This window comes from Rhodofomes roseus, assembly GCF_022264815.1.
Source record: "Rhodofomes roseus strain CIRM-BRFM 1785 chromosome Unknown C8Q71scaffold_1, whole genome shotgun sequence".
Lineage (NCBI taxonomy): Eukaryota > Fungi > Basidiomycota > Agaricomycetes > Polyporales > Fomitopsidaceae > Rhodofomes > Rhodofomes roseus.
The window spans coordinates 1317130-1335069 of record NW_025952957.1 but is presented as its reverse complement, the minus strand read 5'-3'; the positions used below and the strand labels follow the sequence as shown (position 1 = coordinate 1335069).

Sequence of the window (17940 nt, the reverse complement as noted above, 5' to 3'; positions counted from 1 at the left end):
GTCGAGGTCACTTACCACATGAGCTCATGACTATTCCAAGTAGTAGGGTGCAAGTTGCGCAACGTAGCGCTGCCGTCATTTTTGGCTCAAACCCCGGGATACGTCAATAGCGATGGCGGCGTACTAGATATGGGCCGCAGCTTCTCGACACCCCAGACTCTGGCAGTCTACTCCCACTGACAGTGCGTCCGCTTCGTCGCACAGTAATCCCCACCCAATTACAGTCCCACAAAAAAGTAAACGCCAGTAGAGGAGCGATGTACAGTGGCACGGCCGTGAAAGGCCGTGAAGTAGCAGAGCTCAGTATGATGTGGCTTAAGCGACGACTCAACTGGCGCGACGCGTCTTGGGCACGTGGTCGCGTTTCTTTCTGCGAAGCCGAGCCTGCGGCTGCCTGCCTTTAGGCTTTTCCAGCGCCATCGTCCTCACTCTCGCCCAGATCTCATTCTTGTCTAGCGATGTCACTTTTCGATGTTCCAGGATGGTCTGTCCCAGATGCACCAGCTGCGGGGTCGTCCAGCACCAAGAAGCGCAAGCGACCCCCCTCGGATGGCGGTGCTAAACTTGAAACCGCGCACATCAACTTTGAGAAGCTCATGGAGAAGCTGGAGGCAGGCAAAAACACTTCTCAGCCCAATAAGAAGCAGAAATCGAAAGCGAAGAGCAAACAGAACGATGCTCGGAGATCTGAAAGCTCGGCCAAGCTGCCTCATGTCGAGAGCAGCGACGTGGGTTCCCGGGACAGGAAGGCTAAACGGAAGCAGAACGCAGGGGGCAAGCATGCCCAAGCTTCTGTATCAACTTTTGACGATGAAAAAAGGGAGCAGCCGTTGGTTGAGTCCGACCATGCATCTCTCTCGAAGGCGCGGAAGAAGGCCAAGCAGCGCGCGGATCTGACTCCGCCGACCGCAGGGAGCGATGTTGCGGGTACCAGCAAACAGCCACCGCAAGAGCAGTCAAACTTGACGAAGCTGCAAGCAGGGCTGAAGAATAACCTAGATGGTGCTCGCTTCCGGTACGAGTTGTCCGACACCTATGTCGACACTGTACTCACAGTGCCATTAGCTGGATCAATGAAGCTTTGTACAAATCCGACAGCAAGCGTGCGCACGATATGATGCGGGAAAATCCCAAGGTCTTCGAGGAGGTGAGTCATACAAATGTTATAGCGGCTCAATCCCCATCCTACTTGTCCGTTAACTCTGGCATGCGTACTTATAGTATCACACTGGCTTCCGACATCAAGTGCATTCATGGCCAACTAATCCCGTGTCCCACTACATCTCCGTTTTGTCTGCCTACCCCGAGAAAACTGTCATCGCGGACCTTGGCTGCGGCGACGCTGCACTCGCTCGTGCGCTTGTGCCAAAGGGCTTCACGGTCCTGTCGTTCGATCTCGTATCCGACAATACGTACGTCATTGAGGCGGACGCGTGCGTGCGACTCCCGTTACCTGGGTCGGAGGATCCGGACGAGGCAGAGGAGGATATTGAAAGCGAGGGCCGAGGCGGCGTAGTCGACGTCGTGGTCTGTGCGCTGAGCTTGATGGGCACGAACTGGCCGAACTGCATCCGCGAGGCGTGGCGAGTTCTTCGACCGAAGTAAGCACAGTTTCACGTTGGAAAGAGCCCGTGCCCTTACTCACCGTCTGGGTGTCCATGCAGCGGCGAACTGAAGATAGCCGAGGTGGCGAGCCGTTTTACTAATCAAGACGAGTTTGTCTCGTACATATGTTCGTTTGGCTTTCGTCTGAAGACGAAGGTATGTCTTTCCTGTTCAATCATTATCACCGAATGACGATATGCCGCCCACAGGATGACAGCAATTCGCATTTTACTCTATTCGACTTCAAGAAGATGGCAAGAAAGTCGAAGGGATCGAAGGAATGGGAAAAGACATTAGGTCGCGGCAGTATTCTGAAGCCATGTGAATACAAACGGAGATGACCGTGGCAGGTTAGCGTCCCCGTTCCAGAAACTATGGCATGTTTAGGAGTATCTTCGAGGAGTATCCTGACCTCATGTTGTCGCCGCAACTCCGCTCTGTTGCCTCAGGACACCCAGGGTGCGCATCCTTGGCCACCCCAAAATTCGATAGTCGACTGGCCTTCCAGTCCAGCTTTCGTCGACATACTAGGCTGCTGTCAGCTCGTAACTCCGCTGAGCAGCCTGACAAAAGCCAGGAACATGTCACAGTGACAATTCGGTACAACGTTCATTCAATTTCAGGGGTCACCTGCGCCACTATTACGTCCCTGTTTTACTACTCGAGCTGTGAGGTACGACGCTATCCTTCGTACTTGTGCTCCAGCGCCCTTGACTCATCAGCCTCATCAACTAGTTGTCGGCGATTGTTACTGTCCGCCCCTCACGCGCACTCTGATACGCCGCCTCGATGATCTCGATCACCTCCGCTGACTCCTCCCACTTGACCAACGCTTCCTTGCCTTCGCGGATCACCTCTGCCAGATTCACGAATAGTGCGGCGTAATTGCCCCTTTCCGTAGTCGGCCACCTAATCACCGAGTAGCGGGAGCGCCATCAGTCAGATCCAAGCAGCTCATCTACATCTGCTATGTAGCCGACGCGTGTTGGTGGATGAAAGGACGTACGTGGATCTCACGACCTCGAATTCTCCCGCCTTGCCGCCCAGATTCTCTAGTGTCCCCCAGAGCGCCTCATTCTCGACGCCGTACGCTGGATCCCCGACGATGTCCGCGGGATTCGTGTATAATTTGAGCTGTTGCTCCTGCACGTCGAGTCCGGTCTTGATGTAGGTGCCCGTGGTCCCCCGGACGACGTAGCGCAGCTGAGGGGAGCGCACGGACAGTATGTGTGATCGCAGGATCGCCGTAAAGGACGTAGGCTGAATGCCTGCGCGCCCGGGGCGCGGCGGGTAATGCAGGAAGATTGTGAACTAAACAGTGAGGTGGTCGTCCGTGTCAGTGCCTCTGTGATTGCATAAACCCTACGACGCGCCGCGTCTTGCAGCCCGTACATGTCACTCACACAGTCATCCACCTCTGCAGTGCCAATTCCTCTGACGTTGTCGATGAACGCAGTGACCCTGGCCGGCCGTCCAAATAGCACGAGCGCCTGATCTATGAGGTGCGAGCCAAGGTCGTATGTCAGACCGGTACCGGGGAGAGGTACGTTCTTCCAGCTGTTCTTGATTGCGGTGCGATAGCGGTCATATCTATCATATAGGATGTGGCATTATTACGTGCATAGCGCATGGAAAGTGCAACCTGCCAACCGCGACTCAAACTCGATGAGTGTGCCCAGTGACTGTGGGTGGTCCGCGGGCAGCCGCAACAGCTGGCGCAGAGCCAGGAAGTCGGCGTTGAACCGACAGTTCTGGTACGGGTAGAGTACGATGCCTTTTTGCCTTGCTAAAGCCCCTAATTCCCAGGCCTCTGACGTATTTGTAGTGACGGGCTTGTCCACCAGTACTGTCAAATGACGGAAGTCTGAGTGAGCGTTGCCCGGGCCTACTATCTGGAGAGGATCCAATACGTACCGTGCTTACCCGCTTCAAGAGCCTGTCTCGCAAAATCGAAGTGGGTGTTATTTGGCGTCGTCACGATGATCAGCTCGATCTCTGGGTCATCCACTAGCTCCCGATATGTCGTGTAGAGCTTGACGTTCGCAGTAACCTCTCCACCGAAGCGTTCCTTCAGCTTGCCTCCAGGAGCCGATGGGGTTCTCTCAACCACCGCATGCAAAATGAAATGCCGCGGCAATGCTAGTATGAAAGGTATATGAAAGGTTAGTCCACCGAACCCTACCCCAACGACGCCTGTCTTGATCGGTTTGAAGGACATCGCGCCGCTAGGCTGATTCTGATACAAGCAACCGTTAGAAGTACAGACGAAATCCCAGTGGACCCTACGCCGTGGGAGCAAGAAGCACATCTCAGCGCAGGCGCGAGAAAGCAGAATTTAATTATGCAGCGTAAAGTTCAATCGAATATAGCTTCGACACGCGGTGTCATAAACAGTAGTACAGTTGGGTCATTTACTTCTCCTCTTTATGTTCGCTGCCGTTGACAGGACGTGTCATCAGAGTGCAGGCTGCCTCACAACCTCACGGCCGAGGAGGCACAGTGATCGTGCGTCCCTCGCGCGTGCTCTCGTATGCAAGCTCGATGATCTCAATAACTTCCGCCGACTCCGCCCACTTCACTGCCTGTTCTTTTCCCTCGCGGATGGTCTTCGCGAGATCCTCGAAGAGCCCCGCGTAATTTCCCCGCTCAGTCGACGGCCATCTGCACTCGTCTGTTAGTCTCTAGGCTGTAACGAAAGAGGGAGGACTCCAGGACGTACGTAGACTTCACGATCTTGTCGCCTGTCGTGAGGTTCTCCAACGTTCCCCAGAGGCTCTCTGGCTCCACACCGTAGGACTCGGATGCGGCGATTTGTGCGGGATCCGGGATGACCTTCAGCTGGTCCTCTTGGACGTCCACGCCGAACTTGGTGTACGTTCCTTGGAGCCCACGGACAACGTACCGCACCTGCTGTGAACGGACAGAGAGAATGTGACCCCGGAGGATGACCGTGAAGGACGTGGGCTGGAGACCATTCTCCGCCTTCCGAGGCGGATAGTGCAGGAAGATCGTGAACTGCGGATAGATCCATGGTCAGTCACGACTGCTGCTGTATTTCGAGGAAATAACGAAAAGTGTATAATTCATGGGGCTATAGAGTGGAGCGCCTGTTCTACGCACAGCGCTGGTTCTTACGGCATTATACAGATCAAGCTTCATGCACAAACACCGATACCGGCAGCCCTGACGCATGTTGTGTGCCACGAAGCTCTCATGTCCATTTGCCCACATGGTCGGAACCAGTGTTTGCCACGCGGACCACGGCCAGTCATTCGATGCAGATACCCAAGAACGGAAAGGGAAGCATGGCAAGACCAACATAGAGGCGCATACTTACGCAGTCATCCACCTCCTTGTGCCCGAGTCCTCGGATGTTTTCAATCATCGCAGTAACCGCCTTCGGGCGCCCGAACAGCACCAGAGACTGGTCGATAGTGTGGGCGCCCAGGTCGTACGTCAGGCCGTTCGCAGGGATTGGTAGATCCTTCCATGTGCCCTTTAGCGTCGCGCGATAACGGTCAAATCTGTACGACAACCTTCAGCATCCGTCCCCCACATGGCATCCTGGATGCGCAAGGGTAAAATAGCCTACCTGGATTCAAATTCAACGAGCGTCCCCAGCGACTTCGGGTCTGACGGTGGGAGGTCCAGGAGCTTGCGGAGGGTCAGGAAATCCGAGTCCCAGCGCCTGTTCTGGAACGGGTACAGAACGACACCCTTCGCCTTCGCGAGGTCACCGAGTTCATATGCTTCTTGAGCAGTTGCAGTGACGGGCTTGTCAACGAGGACTTCCATGGTTTCAGTCTCGATTGCATATTGGTTTAGTGGGATACGACGCACCATGTTTCCCAGCCTCCAGCGCTAGCTTTGCGAGCGCGTAGTGCGTCTCGCTTGGGGTGCTGATAAAAACAAGCTCGACCTCCGGGTCGCTCAACACCTCGTCGTAGCTGTGGTAAATCTTGACATTCTTTGCCTTCTCAGCGCCGAATCGTGCGCCGAGCTTGCCCCCAGGGGAGGCGGGGTTGCGCTCGAGAACAGCGTGGAGTGTAAAATACTGGGGCAGCGCAAGAACAAACGGGATGTGGAATGTCATTCCGCCAAGCCCGACACCGAGCACGGCTGATTTGATGGGCTTGAACGAGGTCATAACTCAGAGAAGTTTTCTGTGTTGAGGGGGAAGAAGGGGGACAAGAAATGCAGAGCGGACGCCGATGTTCCGCCCTAGGACGCTGATGATATACCGACGGACGACATACGGCCAAGCCGGGCCGCACGCTGGGAACGCGTCAGCCCCTTTCGACGCTGACAGCAATCAGCAGGCCTTCTATGGCGTACGACGGAGTCCCGACGACGATCTCGAACGTTTGCTCAGCGGAGTGTCTGTGTAACAGAACCGTTGAACCTGCGATCGTCGAGTCGACTCCGATTTCATCTCGGCTACAAAGTGACGATTTAAGCGTTGCCCCTCCGAGGTTTCTTCCTTAGGTTATCATATTAGTCCGTGCGTCGATTATGATGTTCGTTCATATCAGGCCTGACAAGCAAGGGGACCGTTGACGGCAGCCCGATGTTTTTCGCAATGTTTTCCAAGGATTTTGAGAGGTACGCGCCGATCCGGGAGAGCGGGATGTCTGATCGATCGAGATCGCGCGCAGGGGACGGGGCCACGTGCACTGTCGCCATCCTCGCCTCATCGTCCGCCCACAAAATGGACAAAATACTGTTTACTATTATTCCTTCTTGCTCACCGTCAGGATGCCCTCGGGAGTGTCGACCCCGGTCTCTCCAACCGCGACGCTTTCCACTCCTCCATCGCCCAAACTCAACGCAAAGCGCGACTTGCAGCAAGCTGTCAAGAGCGCGCTGATTTCTGCGTCCACCGCGGTCGAATTCATCGCGTCTAGGGCGAGTTCCAGCTCTTCGGTCTTCATCTATGATGTTGCAGAACACATCGGGTTTGGGACCTTCACAAAGGAGTGGGCGGGCTCGTCGGACGACGTCGCTTCCGTCGTCAGTCTGCAAACGCGTGCCGGAACAGGGTTAAGCTTGGTAGGCAGACTGTCCCAAGGAACAAGCAAGGATGCTGCCAACGGCGCGGTCCTCACGGCCTACACGACGCCGTCGGGGCTCGCCATGATGGTCCAGTCGCTGACCTATCTTCCCCCATCCACCCCCGACAGCAGGCTCATCATCCAAGTGCCCGCCGTGACGCCCGTTGGCGAGAGCTTTGCGTTATCCCCGACCCTTGCGCCGCTTACGCCCGCACTCGCCATCCTTCCGGACGACTTCACCGTGCTCCTTTCCGCGACCCCGCGCGAGACCGTTGACTTCGCTGCGCTCGCCTACAAGTTGACCGACAGCCATGTCATCCATCTCTTCGACCACCATGGCGCGGCACGCGAGAGCGGCCATACTATTGCCCCTGCCCTGCCTTCCCAGGAGCCCGGTTTGACCGCGAAGGACGGACTGAAGAAGGCTGGCTACGATGCCTTCGAGTATGCTGGGGACAAGGACGCGAGCACCGTGGTCGTGATCCTGAACGGCCCGCTTGCTTTGACAGCAAAGGCAGTCGCTGCGAAGACCGCTGGACTGGCTATTGTAGTTGTCAAGATGCTTCGCCCTTGGGACGAGGAGGCATTGCGCGAGGTTCTGCCCCTGGCCGCGAGAAACATCCACGTCTTCGATGACGTCCCCGCGGAGACCACCCAGGGCTCGTTGTACATGGACGTCTTCTCGTCCGTGCTTGACCCACTCAGCCCCGGCCCTAACGTCAGGTCGCACCGTATCGTGCCCACACGTACGCAAGAGTTCCTCGATATACCCTTGCTCTTCACGTCCTATCTCTGCGGCCTCGTCTCGACGGCAGCTCCGGCGTCCATCGATGTGCCGAACACTAAGAAAGTCCTTTTCTTCAGCACGCCCGGTTCCCCTCTCGCTTCTCTGGCACGTTCCGTGGAGCAGACGTTCGTCTCGTTCAATTCAATCTCGTCGCGTCTTCTGAGGGGCCACGACGTGTGCTCCAAGCCTGGAGGCCTCACCGCAGACAGACTCGTCCTCGCTCCCAAGGATGAGAACGCCGCTTTCCTCCCCGCGTCCGTGACGCTCCCTCTCACACCTGACAGCAAAGGAGAAGCAAACTTCGTAGCTGTCCTGGATCAGGGTTTACTGAAGTCCCATGAAATTATCGCCCATGCCGCTCCGGGCTCGCCCGTGCTGATTTCCACAACCTGGAGCGCGGCCGAGTTGCTCTCAAGTCTTCCTCCTTCCGTCGTTGCGCTCATCCACGAAAGGGACCTCCACGTGTGCATCGTCAACCCACTCAGCCTTGTCGAGGAAGTGACCGGTGGTGACGCTTCCGAGGCGTTGCAGGTTGTAGTGCTGCAGGCTGCGTTCCTGCGGTTGTACCTCGGGCTGGCAGCACGCGAAGAAGCCGTTTTCAAGCTCCTGCGTAAGGCTGTCGGCGACACAGTGCAAGGTGTTCCGCTCCAGCAGGTTATTAGTGCTACGTGGGATGGACTTGTCGAAGTCGAGATCCCTGCACCTCAAGAACTCTCTGCGGAGGATGCAACAGAGGTGAAGCCGCTCAAGCATTTTACCTTCAACGCCATCTCTGTCGAGACCTCCGAAGGCGAGGTCGTGAATGGCGCACGCCTCGGCTCCTGGCACGACGCGGCGAAACATATCATCTTCCCCTCCGCCTTCACGCCGCAGGACGCGCAGGTCCCGTCCGACGACGAATACGCGCAGAACCCCTCACTACGCCCGGAGGTGCCCGAGCGGACGTACCTCGTCACCTGCACGGTCAACCGCCGCCTGACGCCGCTCGACTACGACCGCAACGTCTTCCACATCGAGTTCGACACCCGCGGGACCGGGCTCAAGTACGAGATCGGCGAGGCACTCGGTGTACACGGGTGGAACGACGCGGACGAGGTGCTCGACTTCTGCCGCTGGTACGGCGCCGACCCCAACAAGCTCATCACCATCGCCGTCCCGAACACGGACGGTACGCGCATGCACACCCGCACGGTCTTCCAGGCGCTCCAGCAGCAGATCGACCTGTTTGGCAAGCCGGGTAAGACGTTCTATACGGAGCTGGCGGAGTATGCGACGAACAAGGCGGACCAGTACTCGCTGAGGTTCATTGGCAGCCCTGAGGGCAGCGCGACGTTCAAGAAGTTGAACGAGAAGGATACGGTGACGTTCGCAGATATTATGAGGCGTTATGAGACTGCACGCCCGGGCATCGAGGTTCTCTGCGAGCTCATCGGCGACATCAAGCCGAGGCACTACAGTATTGCGAGTGCGCAGGCTGTCGTCGGTGATCAGGTTGACCTTTTGGTAGTCAGCGTTGACTGGGTCACCCCTAGTGGTACGTTTGACGAAACATCTATCGTGTCATACGTCGCTCATGCCGTACGCTAGGCACCCCTCGTTATGGCCAGTGTACGAGGTACCTCGCTGATTTAAAGCCCGGGCAAAAGGTCACCGTATCATTGAGGCCTAGCGTCATGAAGGTGAGCATCATATTTTCTGCACCCGAACAACCCAATACTCAATATCGCTCTCCAGCTTCCCCCCGACAACATGCAGCCGATCGTCATGGCTGGTCTGGGCACTGGCGCCGCTCCTTTCCGTGCCTTCCTGCAGTACAGAGCCTGGCTCAAGTCGCAGTCCATCCCCGTCGGACCCACGTACTACTACTTCGGCTCCCGCCATCGCTCTCAGGAGTACCTCTATGGCGAGGAACTCGAGGCCTTCATAGACGACGGAATCATCACCAAGGCCGGACTCGCGTTCTCTCGTGACGGCCCGCGGAAGGTGTACATTCAGCACAAGATGAAGGAGGACGCGGATGTCCTTGCCAAGATGCTCTGGGAAGAGCAGGGTGCGTTCTACTTGTGCGGACCGACGTGGCCCGTCCCGGATGTCTACGAGGCGCTGGTCGAGGCGTTAATGAGACATACTGGCCAAGATGCCACGCAGGCGGGCGTCTTCTTGGAGGGCTTGAAGGAGGAGGAACGTTATGTGCTGGAGGTGAGTAGATGTACTGCTGACTTCGTCCGTCTCATGTCTGACCATTTGCTGAAGGTATACTGATTGTTTACGACGAGTGTCATCGGTCGTATATGATTCAGCATGATAGAGTACAGTGGGTTGTGTACATTGCTACGTCCGTCAATGCTCTGAAACATCAATCTCGGAGTGTGTTGAACAAGCGATCTCCCTATGTGCTTGTGAGTAGCTGCGCGTGACCCCATTCATACGAGGTACCCACCGTATCACCCAGCCCTGGTGCGATCAAACCCCTGTCCGTCAGCTCGGGGTCAACTCCAGACACCCAGATCTATGCGTTGTTAGCTAGCTTGCATAATGATCAAGTGAGAGTCGCACCTCGAGCTCTGGGAACTCAGCGCGCACGCGGTTCAGACCTGTCTGAGAGGCCAAGACACAAAGCAACTTGATGTTGTTCACTGCACAAGCCTACATGAGTGACAGTCCCGTCTAAACGGGCGGAGGACGCACCAGGCATGCCCCAATCAATGAGCATCTGCAGCGCAGCAGTCGCCGTTCCTCCTGTGGCGATGAGAGGGTCCAGCAAGTAGACGATGTCGATCGTCGTGTCCGACGGGAGCTTCGAGTAATCTGACATTCGCGTCAACGTCTCGCTTCAGGGTCGTTGAACGGCAATGACATACACTCAACGGGCTGCAGGGTTGTCTTCTCCCTGAAGATACCGAGATGATACACCTGCGCAGCCCTGGTCGGGAGGTCAGGGGTCGTTTGAATGTTTGGGTGCCAGAGCCAGTCGCAAAGGATACACACGGGAACAGGTTCAACATTGCATCGGTCATGCCGAGGCCCGCACGCAGGATGGGTGCGAGCCCAATCTTGGGCTTGATCGCGGTGCCCGTGAAGGTACCTACTGGTGTTTGCTGGAACGAAGAGCCGGTGAGCCTCAGTGTAGTATACAGCTGTTAGTGCGAGACCGTAGACGTACCCCGCTGAACTCTTCCTCCTGCAAGTTCTTGCTCGCCTCGATACCCAAGAAGATACTGATGTCATGGATGCCCTACGGGCGTGTACACATTCATCTGAGCGAGCCTAGCGAAGATCGAACGAGCGACGCACCTCTCGGAACTCCTTCGGGCTGGTCGATGTTTGTCGCAGTTTCGACAGACGGGCCTTCACGACCGGGTGGCTTAGAACATGCGTCTTATCAGACATTGTGATGGCTAGGCAGTCTAGAGTTAGGTGGAGAGGAGAGTGAAGCAGGCAGCCCGGGACACGTTGAGGGCACGAGTACCGCTAAGAGGCCTAGGGGCGTATATTGCTTATCACGTACTCCGTTATCCATGCCACCGGTATACAGGCGGCCAAACCATTGTGGACGGTCTGTGCCTCGTCTTCGACGCGAGGCAAACAGACCATGCTGATAGCATCGGATGAATGGTGCAGTTGTACATCCACGTTGATGGCAGTCATAAGCAAATGGGGGCAATCATCACAAAGGAGAGAAGTACTATATCGAATCCAAACGTCCATAACAATATAGCTAAACGAAGCCTATACGTACAACAATCCCGTCCAGTATCAGTACTGTACACCACCGCCTAACAATAACCACAGCGGCCCTACAATTCGTCGGCCCAGTCTGTCGTCTGCACCCTCTCGACATATTCCCTCACCCACGCAGGCCGCCTCTCCTGCAACCTCTCGAGAGCTCGTGACCTCTCAATCTCAGCTTCGCGCCCAGGTTCGCCTTCTGCGTTCCGTGCTGCTTCCCGTGCATGAGCCTCCGTCCGCAGCCTCCCCTCCCGCCGCCTCAGCGCTGCCCGACGATGATCCCAAACCGCAGGATACACAGTCAGCAGCATGAGGGTGACGAAGGTCCTGATCTTGTGGCTGAGACTGGGCGGAGGGACATTCGCACCGGTGTCGATGATGGAGTCTTCCCTTCGCAGGTTCATGTTCGACAGACCGGTGAGGAAGGACTGCATCGCGCTACGGTTGGCGTTGGGTGTACCACCGCGCTGACGGCGCACAGGTCGATTGGGCTGCTGAGCCTGACCTTGTTGCCCTGGTTGGCGAGCCTGATTGGCTCCAGGCCCGTCCGCAGCACCCGCCTGCGGTCGGTCCCGAGGCCTGTCATGTCCGAGCACAAGACGGATGGCACCCCAGGCTTCGTAGAGAATCCAGATGACGACCACCAGAGCAAAGAAGGGCCGTTTCGTCGGTCCGAAGAAGTAGAAGAGTAGGATGGTACGGAAAGCGACCATAAGGAAGGGTATCAGGACGGCGCGCATGGGGATCGCACGGATTTCCACCGCTGGCGCAGGTGCCGCGAGATTGTTCGGGTCATTCGGGTTGAGATTCTGATTAGGGATCTGGCCTGGCACAAGACGCAGAGCAGGCAGACCAAGACGCTGAAGGTGTTCATTGAGGTTGGTGGTGGCAATCGTCTGGGCGACATTCGTCGAAGCAGTCGGGAAGTAAGGAACCGCATGTGGGCCCAAAGTAGACAGTATTGTGAACGTGAGGGAAAGGACTTTGAGAGCGTGTAGTTGAATAGGCGTTGGCTCCGCCCTGGGATTTGTGAGTGAAAGGTATGGCAGGCCACTGATGGACTGTTGTTAGCCTAGACCTGTCAAAGGCGCACGGATTACTCACTCGACAAGGGTCCGCTCATACTTCAAACCTCCCGGGCTCGTCGGGGGATACTGTTCGTCAAGTAGTGCCGGCCACGCCCATCCATGATGACCCAACATCTCGATGGCTATGGCGCGCCATCGCTCAGCATCGCCCGTGTTCGCACCCTCGATACGGTCCGTCCCATGCACAAGCACGTACAGCGCGCATGCGTGCTTGTAGTAGACGTAACCCAGTGTCGAACCTGCCATCATAGACGGATCGGTCATAGTCGGAGTCGCCACCGGTGCCGATACCGGGTATGAGAATGGCACTGAGACCGGCGTTACGTTGGGCACTGACAAGGGTACCGCAGTAGGAACCGATGCAGGTGGCGACGAGGAAGACGCTACGGTGGGTGTTCCGTGCGTCCACGCCGAGGGGTGCACAGAGAGGTGAAGAACGTGCACCTCGTCTGGCTTCTGTATGCGTGCGCGCGTTGAATGAAAGGCGAAGGGGACGCTCAGAACAAGAACGCGCACCTTCCATATCTCCCCCACTAGCTCCTCGTCATTGAGAAAGCGCCCCTTGTGGATGAGCCGCTGGCCTTGCGCGGTCGGGCTGCCTGGGCAGACTCTGGTTATCTCGTGCTTGACGTCGCGGATCGACGACGACGGTCCGGCTTGTACGGTGAAAGAGCGGGAATACGTAGGAAGTTCAATGCGGATGTCTACTGTCGCGTCCTGGGCGGACATAGCAGAGCGGTCTGAGAGTCGTGAAGGAGAAGGAGTGAAGCGGAATGAAGGTCGTTCTGGAGGAGTCGCGCGAGTGATGCGCTAACGTGTAAGTACGGCCCACGTGACCCATGTCGGCTCCCCGCATGACGCTTGTCTGCCGAATTCATTCGTTCTTCGTGCTTGTCGGCCTGCGGCGGGAACGTCGCTCGGCCAATCTACCGGACACACTCTGCGAGCTCACGGAACCGAAATGCCTGGTATTCGCCTGCTCGATGGCCCCGGGACCCGGTGGCAGGATGCAGGCCAGCAAAGGCGCAATTCACCGACCACTTCTGTGTTCCGAGAAAGGAAAGCCACGTGGCTCGAGACTCACGTCGGTGGATGCCATGAACAGCCATAAATCGGTGCCGCCCTTGTGGTCGGTGTCTCCCTTTCATTCTGCGCTCGCTGACCCACCCAAATACAAAGGCGCACATCTCCGCCACGAACAACACGTACAGCACTCTCGGAACAACGGGAACAACGCCGCACGACGCATAAGAGGCCAGAGCTCAGGCGGACCCACCTATAAGTATCTGCCATGGCGAGCAGGAGCCACTCGATGTCTACCTTTGACCAGCTCATTGTCGACCTCACTCGCGACGCGCACCGCGTACAACCCAAAGACGCGCTGCAGTTCTGCGCGAATTGGTTCCAGTCAAGACTCGAGGAGCAGCGCACCCGCACCCGCGATATCCTCTCCGAGCACTCATCGTTCGCGCGCGACCTGGCGACCGACCACTATCACGACACACCGATCAGTCCCACCTCAGGCTCACAGCCCGACGGTATCTCCCCTTTCGCAAAACCCACCTTGGCTCAGCGCTCCTCCCTCCGCGCGTCCATGGCCAATCCAAGCCCCTTCGGCACCCTGAACGTCCCCGGGAACGCGCTACTGCACGACCCATCCACAAGGGGCCTTCACTCACTCACGCCCCCCACTTTCCGGATGGAGGCAGACGAGCTCTCCCCGACTTCGCCGACCAGCGCGCCCAACCCCTTCGCCTCGTTTGCTAATGGCAATGTGACGCCACACGGCGACTACCTGCAACCCCCCGAATCTAACATCTTTGCTCGCCGCGCATCCGTCAGCGCAGAGTCCATCGCAGTGGACGAAGAGTCTGATGAGCCGCTTCCCGTCTACCAAAAGACGGAGGAGCAGCTCCAGCGCATCCGCGCGGCGATCACAAAGAACTTCATCTTCCGTGACCTCGACGAGGAGCAGGAGACAGGCGTGCTTATGGCGATGCGCGAGGTGCATGTCACGAAGGACGAGGTCGTCATCCGGCAGGGCGACGTCGGTGATTTCTTCTACGTCGTCGAGGCGGGATGGCTCGACTGCTTCATCCGCCCCGAACCTCTGCCGCCGGCATGGCTCACGGGCAACACGGCGTCCGAAGAGAAGTTCACGCAACCGGATTATCACCCGGAGTTTGGGAAGAAGGTCACGGAGTGCAGGGAGGGCAGCTTTTTCGGCGAGCTCGCGCTGATGTACGGGCATCCGCGCGCGGCGAGTGTGGTAGCGATGGAGCCGTCCACGCTATGGTCGCTTGACCGGATCACGTTCCGCACGATCATCCTCAAGGCGGCGCACAGGAGGCGTACCATGTACGAGCAATTCTTGTCATCCGTACCGCTGCTCGCGTCGTTACGGCCTGAGGAACGCAGCAAGATCGCAGACGCGCTTGTCAGCAAAGTGCGCGAGGACGGCGAGGCGGTGGTGCGCCAGGGCGACATGGGCGACACTTTCTTCTTTGTCGAAGACGGCGAAGCTGTTGTGACCCAAACCGAGCGCACGGATGACGGCCAGAGTCGCGAGGTTGAGGTCAACCGCCTCACCAAGGGCGACTACTTTGGCGGTGCGTGCTCCGTCGTGCGGACATCGCGTGTTGGCGACTGATCGACTATTTCATAACAGAGTTGTCGCTGCTGCGGCGCGAACCCCGCGCTGCGACGGTGAGTGCGATTACCCGAGCGGATCCCTCAGCGGCGAAATTAAAGGTGGCGGCGCTTGATGCGAATGCGTTTACGCGGCTGCTGGGGCCGCTGCGGGAGATCATGGAGCGGAACGCGGGGCAGGCGTACGGGGCAACGCCCCGGAGGACGCGCTGAGGCTGCTGAGGTCTGTGCCGTAGACTGGGGAGAGTGAAGTGTAGGATTTGTTCTTGCTGTGTGTAGTCTATTGTAGTCACGTGAATCGTAATTGGTGCGAGTGCCATGGCGATGTGTGGCGGAGGTCGAGGACGTCGCCAACAGCCGCCAACACAGTGGCAACACCGCGCGCATCGTCGAGGAGCGTTTCGATGCCAACCACGGCCATCAGCCAACCCGAGTAGCGAGGGTTGTTGGAGCACCCATCGATAGTCACGGTGCGGACGAACATTGAACATTCTCCACACCGGTTTGTGGCCCCAGTCAATGGACCCTGGAAGGTCGTCCGCTATTATCGCCGTCCTTTTGTCTTCTCTCCCTCCTCCTCGAGGCTCCCTTCCTTCCGTCCCCCATCATCTGCGCCCAGCCCTTCTGTTGGTCCCCTCTCTTTGACCACCTCTTTCTGCTTGGGTCCTGGCAGACTCAGAAGCTACACCGGCAGCTCGTCTCGGCGCACCGCACAACGACCTCCCACCCCATTCGTTCTTTTGACATACCAACTCAGTGTCGGCCCTAGACCTCCATTCTTCTGCACCCTCTCCGAGAACTTTGTATCACCATGAGTGTCGTCGACCGCGAACTGGATCTGTCCGAGCGCGACTTGTTCAGCAGCGGTGAGTCTCCGCAGCGTTCATCAGTCAAAGTAGCGTGCTGAGACGTCTCTCTGTCACAGTGGGCAACGCACTGTACGTGTGATCGACGCGTTTCTCTGCACTCACGTCGAAAGCTGACATGGCAACAGTTCCTCCCTCTTCACTCCAATCTTCCCAGGACAGCAGACAACGTCAGAGACGTCGACCAGCTCGACCCTTACCTTGACGCAGTCAGCCACAGCGACACAGACTGACACTTTGACTCAGTGAGCATACCCCGTTGACATTTCTGACGTCCATCACGGACTTATGCGCCTCGCAGGTCTACTGCTACTTCGACTGCAACCTCGACGACAAGCACTGTCGCATCGACTCGGTCGAGCAGTTCCTCGTCATCGAGAGCGACTTCATCATCTTCATCCTCATCCGCGACAGCAACATCCTCAGCTGGGACCTCGTCGACCTCTGCTACACAAACCTCCGCAGAAACCGTCGTGAGCACTGGGCCACAGGGAACGGTCACCCTCACCGAAACCTCGTCCTCATCGGCATCCGCCACGGCTGCTGCTAATGCCGCGACATCAAAGGGCTTCCTAGCCAACAAGGGCCTGTCAGTGGGCGTCATCACGGCGTGTTCATTGGTGGGCCTCGTGCTCATCATCATCGTGGCAACGTGGACCCTCCGCCGTCGCCGTCGCAACAAGCTGCACGAGGAGGCCGTGGACTTCACTCCCTTCCCGTCGTCCGACGAGCTGCTCAGCAAGGATGTCGAGCGCAGTGGAGGCGGCGGCGGGCGCACGCGCCCGAGTTCCCGTGGCAGCGCGAACTCGAACGATGGGAGCTTGCCGCCGGCCTCCGCACGGGGCGCCGTGCAGCCCAAGACGTCGGCCCCGGAGATGTACCAGACAGGCTATCCTGTCGCGCCGGTGTTCGTGCCCACGGCGGGGCTTGCGGCGCCATCGAAGGCCGTGACCTCGAACATAATCAATCAAGTCGCCTTTCCGTCGCAGGCGTACTCGAACCCGATGCAGGGCTACAACGACTTTGGGCCGTACCCTGTATATGATGCGCGCTCGCCGCCCCCAGCCAACGCCAACGCGTACCAACCTGCGGGCACGCTCGCGCCTCGACCAGGTCCCACATATAATAACGGGTATGGCGCCACGGCTGGCGCTGCTTCCGCCGCCGCCGCCCCTGCAGGTCCGCCCGTGCGGAAGGCCAGCCAGCGCAAGCAAGTCCCGCCGCTCAACCTCAGCGCGACGCGCGACGATGCTAGCCCGCCCGCGTACCAAATAACACCGGTGACGGGCAACAACGCGTCGCCGATGCTCGCGAACCCGTATGGGACGACGCCGAACCTCGCGGATCCGCCTCTCTCCGCGGTGTCGCCCCACCCAAAGCGCGGCTCGAAGTCGCTGCTGAATTCACCCGTGCACCTAGCGTACTCGGACGAGGGCGCGAGCGTGGACGGCGACAAGGCGTCGGAGAAACCCAGGAGCCGGACGAACAGCTATTCAAGGATGCTCGACCCGGGCCTGCCCCAGATGCCTGTCGCCGCCCCGCTGCCTGACGAGTTTGGCACTCAGGGCGACGCCGCGGTGAAGGACGAGAAGGCGGCCGTTCGACAACTCACTGTACGTCATATCTAGTTCTGCGGAGTTGATTGTTATTGACCATGACCTCTTCAGGTCCGGAACGAGTGACAGTCGGACATCGGCCGTTGAGCGTCGCCGTCGCAACTATACCTCGCCCGAAGTTATACCTCACTAACGCTACTCACACGCCCGCCGCCGCACTGCTTTCCGCTCTTCTTTGCGTGTACCATCTTCTGCACTTGTCTTGCACTCCGTCGCCCGTCAGCGAGGCCACGTTTGCGCCCGTCCTCCGTCGTGCTGTGCGCCGCGGAGGAACACCTACTAGACCCGAACGTCCTAATTCCCCGCTGCCGCCCGCGCAGCCTGTGTCACACCCTGTCTCTCTTTCGCCGTACATTAGCCGTCTTGCGAACGCTGCGTCTGTATCATTAGTGCTCTCATTCTTGATGTCTTGAAGGTTTTGATATGCCTGCTTTGTACTTAGTTGTGGCGCGTGTTGCGGAGAAGTACGATGCTGCTGTGTGAAGCGCACATGCGAGTAGTTACTGTAGCAAGTCTTTAGGGATAATGAAGATGTGCCGTGCGGCTGTG

The 17940-nt window shown here is 57.9% G+C and overlaps 8 protein-coding genes across 8 annotated transcripts; 4 read left to right on the top strand and 4 right to left on the bottom strand.

Annotated features, from left to right (window-relative positions):
• Nucleotides 1-386: 386 nt before the first annotated feature.
• Nucleotides 387-2218, top strand: C8Q71DRAFT_20772 (methyltransferase-domain-containing protein). The gene is made up of 5 exons (XM_047917017.1): nt 387-1015; nt 1066-1147; nt 1222-1601; nt 1665-1761; nt 1815-2218. Exons 1-5 carry the CDS (start codon nt 459-461, stop codon nt 1944-1946), a joined length of 1248 nt encoding a protein of 415 aa, XP_047784753.1. The 5' UTR covers nt 387-458; the 3' UTR covers nt 1947-2218.
• Nucleotides 2219-2336: 118 nt separating this feature from the next.
• On the bottom strand, nt 2337-3823 carry C8Q71DRAFT_852462 (oxidoreductase; the record flags this gene model as incomplete). The annotated part of the gene is made up of 5 exons (XM_047926832.1): nt 2337-2514; nt 2612-2916; nt 3009-3195; nt 3256-3451; nt 3520-3823. The coding sequence occupies 5 exons, from the start codon at nt 3821-3823 to the stop codon at nt 2337-2339; spliced, it is 1170 nt and encodes a 389-aa protein (XP_047784752.1).
• A 176-nt stretch (nt 3824-3999) lies between these two features.
• Nucleotides 4000-6000, bottom strand: C8Q71DRAFT_20778 (oxidoreductase). Its single transcript, XM_047917019.1, has 5 exons — nt 5446-6000; nt 5198-5393; nt 4943-5129; nt 4325-4620; nt 4000-4266 (listed from the first exon to the last, which is right to left on the bottom strand). Exons 1-5 carry the CDS (start codon nt 5750-5752, stop codon nt 4086-4088), a joined length of 1167 nt encoding a protein of 388 aa, XP_047784751.1. The 5' UTR covers nt 5753-6000; the 3' UTR covers nt 4000-4085.
• Nucleotides 6001-6308: 308 nt separating this feature from the next.
• Nucleotides 6309-9834, top strand: C8Q71DRAFT_20704 (assimilatory sulfite reductase). Its single transcript, XM_047917013.1, has 4 exons — nt 6309-8977; nt 9031-9122; nt 9178-9642; nt 9697-9834. Exons 1-4 carry the CDS (start codon nt 6361-6363, stop codon nt 9703-9705), a joined length of 3183 nt encoding a protein of 1060 aa, XP_047784750.1. The 5' UTR covers nt 6309-6360; the 3' UTR covers nt 9706-9834.
• On the bottom strand, nt 9800-10833 carry C8Q71DRAFT_793573 (armadillo/beta-catenin/plakoglobin; the record flags this gene model as incomplete). The annotated part of the gene is made up of 8 exons (XM_047925480.1): nt 9800-9832; nt 9884-9952; nt 10000-10079; nt 10132-10251; nt 10305-10366; nt 10432-10541; nt 10607-10678; nt 10738-10833. The coding sequence occupies 8 exons, from the start codon at nt 10831-10833 to the stop codon at nt 9800-9802; spliced, it is 642 nt and encodes a 213-aa protein (XP_047784749.1).
• Nucleotides 10834-11100: 267 nt separating this feature from the next.
• C8Q71DRAFT_826099 (uncharacterized protein) lies at nt 11101-13379 on the bottom strand. Its single transcript, XM_047926294.1, has 3 exons — nt 12777-13379; nt 12277-12716; nt 11101-12225 (listed from the first exon to the last, which is right to left on the bottom strand). The coding sequence occupies exons 1-3, from the start codon at nt 12987-12989 to the stop codon at nt 11241-11243; spliced, it is 1638 nt and encodes a 545-aa protein (XP_047784748.1). The 5' UTR covers nt 12990-13379; the 3' UTR covers nt 11101-11240.
• Nucleotides 13380-15248, top strand: C8Q71DRAFT_730628 (protein kinase A regulatory subunit). The gene is made up of 2 exons (XM_047922113.1): nt 13380-14869; nt 14929-15248. The coding sequence occupies exons 1-2, from the start codon at nt 13552-13554 to the stop codon at nt 15120-15122; spliced, it is 1512 nt and encodes a 503-aa protein (XP_047784747.1). The 5' UTR covers nt 13380-13551; the 3' UTR covers nt 15123-15248.
• Nucleotides 15249-15508: 260 nt separating this feature from the next.
• On the top strand, nt 15509-17770 carry C8Q71DRAFT_20692 (uncharacterized protein). Its single transcript, XM_047917012.1, has 5 exons — nt 15509-15775; nt 15835-15847; nt 15904-16020; nt 16077-17388; nt 17443-17770. The coding sequence occupies exons 1-5, from the start codon at nt 15721-15723 to the stop codon at nt 17455-17457; spliced, it is 1512 nt and encodes a 503-aa protein (XP_047784746.1). The 5' UTR covers nt 15509-15720; the 3' UTR covers nt 17458-17770.
• The last annotated feature ends 170 nt before the right edge of the window (nt 17771-17940 follow it).